We start from the raw sequence: 4,402 nt of genomic DNA, 5'->3' as shown, positions 1-4,402 counted from the left end.
CATTTACTTGATCAGGGAGTCAATATCTACAAACTAATGACTAGATTAATACAAGCACACAGCAAACTGTCAGAAAAAAACACAATACAAGAAAACACCCAAAACAGAAGCTGCCTTCGGAAGAAAGTACCACCGGAGACGGCAAAAATTAGATTTATGATGATTTTAAGGTGTGATTCTTCATCATTTGAATAGACAATTTCTCTCTCTATCAATGTTTTGTGCATTTAGTCTGTAGATTTTGTGAGTATCATTCTCATAGCGTGCTCTATAGCCGGAAGAAGAAAATGCTGAAAAATCAAGGGCTAACTCGTGCGAAACAACCTCAACCAAAAAAAATAAAAAATAAAAAAATGATTATTGTCACCCAGTTCTAAACAAAAAACCACAGCCAAAAATAGTTTAAAAAGTCGAAAAAATTGTTCAAGTCCATTGTGAAATGTATTTCTATTTCAAATTACAGAAGTTACAATCCTTGTCCAATATTCGGGTTCAATCCACAACAAAGTGAAATCCAAAGCAACTATCTATGGAGAACATACCCAATTAAACATATTACTAGTTGATCTGTCCACCAAGAGGACCGCAGTTATCAAGCTTCCAACAGCCATTGAAGCAAGGCAGCAAACCTGTTGAATGTCATGCTTCATCTAAAGACCCGAAGTAAGTGATTTGAGGAAGTGAAGCCCCCATCAACCATGAGATTATCCCCACTTACATATCTTGCTTCATCGCTTGCTAAGAAGAGCACGGCATTAGCCACATCATCAGCAGTCAACTCTACCCCCTGCAAGTTAGCATTCTTCCCAACAAAAGCGCGAAAACCTTCCTCGGCCTCCTCGGTCCTCTCCAACTCAGGCAAGTGAGCTAAAGCCAAGCCCGTCAGAACCCCATAAGGAGAAACACAGTTGACACGAATCCCATGTAGTCCCAGCTCAGCTGCAACGTTCTTAGTGAGCCCTAACACAGCATGCTTGGACCCTGTGTAGGGATGGGGGCCTAAGCCCCCTAAGGCACTTGCAACACTGCATAGAGAAACTATTGAGCCCTTCTTTAACGGGATCATAATCCGAGCTGCATGTTTCATTCCAAGGAAGACACCCTTCACATTTATATCAAATATCTTCTCAAACTCTGATATATCTGCATTACGGATGTCGGAACATGGTGAGCCCGATACCCCGGCATTGTTGACCATGATGTCAAGTGTACCAAATTTACCGACAGTGAAGTCAACTGCACGGCAAACATCATCTTCTTTGGTAACATCACAATGGAAATAGAAAGTGTTTGGTTCACCACCAAGGGTATCACAGACATGCTGGCCAAGGTTGTCCTGCAAATCAACAATGCAAACTTTTGCACCATGTTCGTGGAATAGGCGCACAATGCTCTCTCCAATACCAGTGGCTCCACCCGTGACCACTGCCACTTTCCCCAATAATCTGAGGAAAAAAGAACACAACAAAGGTCTCATATTACATAAGACATCTAATGCAATATGTAAGAATCTGTTATGAACTAACTATTAAGAGCACTGATAGAGCTTCTGATCTGAGTTAAGAGACAAAGAATCTTCTCAAACCTAGTAAAGCGCAACAAAAGAAAAACATAGCTATAAAAATGAAGCAATGTAGAGAATCTGCTTTAGTGACTTGATTTTTAGGAAAAAAATGTAGCTTTCCAAGGGAAATTAGTTTCCTGAGATGAGTACATCCTTCATGCAAGGGATATCATTAAATTGAGTTAATATTATAGAATATCATCTGATAAAGATTGAATATTTCAAAATCATTGTGGTGTCCACCCCCGTTTCTTGATAACTAAATTCTAGAGCATTATTACTCTCTTGCTAAGGCTATCAAATATTTCAAATGAATATTATAGCTTCGATTTGGTAAAAATATCTAGTATCTTGGAAAGCTACGCATCCTGTGAAAGTTCAATATTATATCTACAGTCCATTGCTGTGTGACTACACTAGGTTCCAAGATGTGTTTGTTATACGGCCTAGGTTAAAATTATTCAAGGTGAGACCCCTATAAAACCTTGATAGGATTCAAATATTTCCTACGCTTTCCCACAGTTAAATCTAATTTAAGCATCCTGAATTCCTCTAAAAGGCTACTGCCAAGAAGAAAAATCCAGACCCTTTTTCTACCCATAATTCTTAGCCAACTTTCTGGTTGCGTTTCATAACAAACCTTATGAAAAAGTTTTAGTGAGACATTGGCCAATGCCCTGTTTAGTTGCAGAAAGAAGGTGGAACTTCGAATATCACAACAGCAACTAAAAAACACAACAGAAAATCCTAAATTGCACGTATTTTCGACTATATTCTGAACAAGCACATAGTTTGATTAATAAAATACTACAAGGGAAAATACACTTTACTCCGTCAATGTTTCACTTCTTTTTCAATCTTGCCGCCAAAGTACAATAAAAAAAAAAAAAAAAAAAAAAAAAAAAAATGATTTTTTTAAAAGAAATTAAAAACTAACAAAAAAAATGACCAAAAATAAAAGTTAGGAGTGGCTTCGGCCACTCCAGGGAACATTTGGGGTGGCCCATGTGACCAAGTCACTCCTATTCAGCCTGCCAAGAGCCACCCCAATGGCTAAATGAGAGTGGTCCAACCACTCCCATGGCCCATGCAAGTGGTTCTTGACCCCCAAGTTGGCATAATGAATGGATAAATGGGGGTGGCTGGGGCCACCCGCAAAGGGTTTGAAGTCGCTTCAACCACCCCTAGGCCAGTTGAATGGGGGTGACTCGGCCACCCTCTAGGCCAAATGGGAATGGCCAAATGGTCCATGTGTTGGCTTTGGCCACCCTTTTTAAAAAAAAACAAAAAATAAATTTTTAGGGATATTTTTAGAAGATTTTCTCTTAAAAACCCACGTGCGATGCAGGTGGGTCTAGTTCTGTCAAAAAAGAGACTCAGGTAATGGATTGGCAACATTGAAATTTTTAAAACTTCGTTGGGGCACATTCCAAATTTGTTCACTTTGGAGGCAAGATTGAAAAAAAAGTGAAACATTATTAGGGTAAAATGTGTTTTTTCCATACTGTAAATTTGTGACAAGACCTTGGTCATAAAAATTAGGAACTAGTTGTAAAAGATCTTCCAAGTTTAGATACAAAGGGAACGTACTGCTTAATTTAGTTGGGTGCAAATTTGGGCAAGGAGGTAAAGTTTGACAGCAATGAGTAAGAAAATTCAGCAGAAAAAATATAAAACAAAATCCATTGCAAAATTCGGGTGAATTGAAAAAGAATATACATACATCCATCCATAAAAGTTATAAAGGAAGTAGATTTATTCAAACATACAGATTCATGCACAAAATTAAGCATTTCGAAAAGTCCTCGTTTGGCTTAAATCAAGCATTTGGAAAAACAACTTGATTTTTAAACTGCCATTTTTTTATTTTTATTTTTTTATAACGAGCTCTCAAACAGGATACTTTTCATAATTTATTTATTATTTTAGAAAAAAAATGAAAATTTTGTAAAGCCCAGTTTGAAATTAAAATCATAGTATAAGGCTGTCTCAAGAATAAAAAATAAAAATAAAAATCATAGTATAAGGCATGCTACGGATCAGATCAAACAGGTCATATCATCAAAAGGGTTAACCAACAGAAATGATCTTCCAACACTGAATCTAGTAAAATCTGGGATCTTAAAACATATATCAAACCCCATAATCAGGGTGCGTTTAAAATTGCGATTTAATAGACAATAAGTGCGATTTTAAACCAAATCGCAGAACATAAATCGTTTGGAACTGCGTTTTTAAAAATAGTGATTTGAAAACGTAGAAAATCTGCTTTTTCTAATCGCATTTAAAATGATGTTTTTTTTAAAACGCAGAATTTTAAAGGCTAATTTGCGATTTTAAACGCTAAACTGCGATTTTGTCAAACGCTTAACTGCGTTTTTAAAAATCACTTTTATCAAATCGCACATTTTAAAATTGTGATTTTAAATCGCACTTTTTGAAATCACAAACCCAAACGGACCCTCAGTTTGAAGGTAAAAGCAACATAAATGATCTTCGACCACTGGATATAGTAAAACTCGGATCTTAATACATAACAAGCCAGATATTAAAACCCATAATCAGTTTGATATTAAAAGCAAAATTTACAGGCAGAAATCCAACAAAACAATAATCAAAGAACAAGAAATAGCATATTATTTGCATAATATAGCTGAGACCCACAAAAGCAGAACTGTGAAAGAAAAAAATAAAGTGCATACACCGAAGTAGAAGAGAAAGCTTGCTGTTTTGTGAGTTACCTTTGGCTTGGAAGTGAAGGCTCACCAGATTTCGCTGTGGACATTGTCAACCTCTCTCTCTCTCTCTCTCTGTCTCTCTGTCTCTATCTCTCTCTCT

The 4,402-nt window shown here is 36.7% G+C and overlaps 1 protein-coding gene across 1 annotated transcript; it reads right to left on the bottom strand.

Moving 5' to 3' along the window:
- Window positions 1-419: 419 nt before the first annotated feature.
- On the bottom strand, window positions 420-4,402 carry LOC133880268 ((+)-borneol dehydrogenase 2-like). Its single transcript, XM_062319188.1, has 2 exons — window positions 4,306-4,402; window positions 420-1,445 (listed from the first exon to the last, which is right to left on the bottom strand). Exons 1-2 carry the CDS (start codon window positions 4,347-4,349, stop codon window positions 647-649), a joined length of 843 nt encoding a protein of 280 aa, XP_062175172.1. The 5' UTR covers window positions 4,350-4,402; the 3' UTR covers window positions 420-646.

The sequence above is a fragment of the Alnus glutinosa genome, chromosome 10 (assembly GCF_958979055.1).
Source record: "Alnus glutinosa chromosome 10, dhAlnGlut1.1, whole genome shotgun sequence".
Lineage (NCBI taxonomy): Eukaryota > Viridiplantae > Streptophyta > Magnoliopsida > Fagales > Betulaceae > Alnus > Alnus glutinosa.
This window is presented reverse-complemented; position numbering and strand designations above follow the sequence as displayed.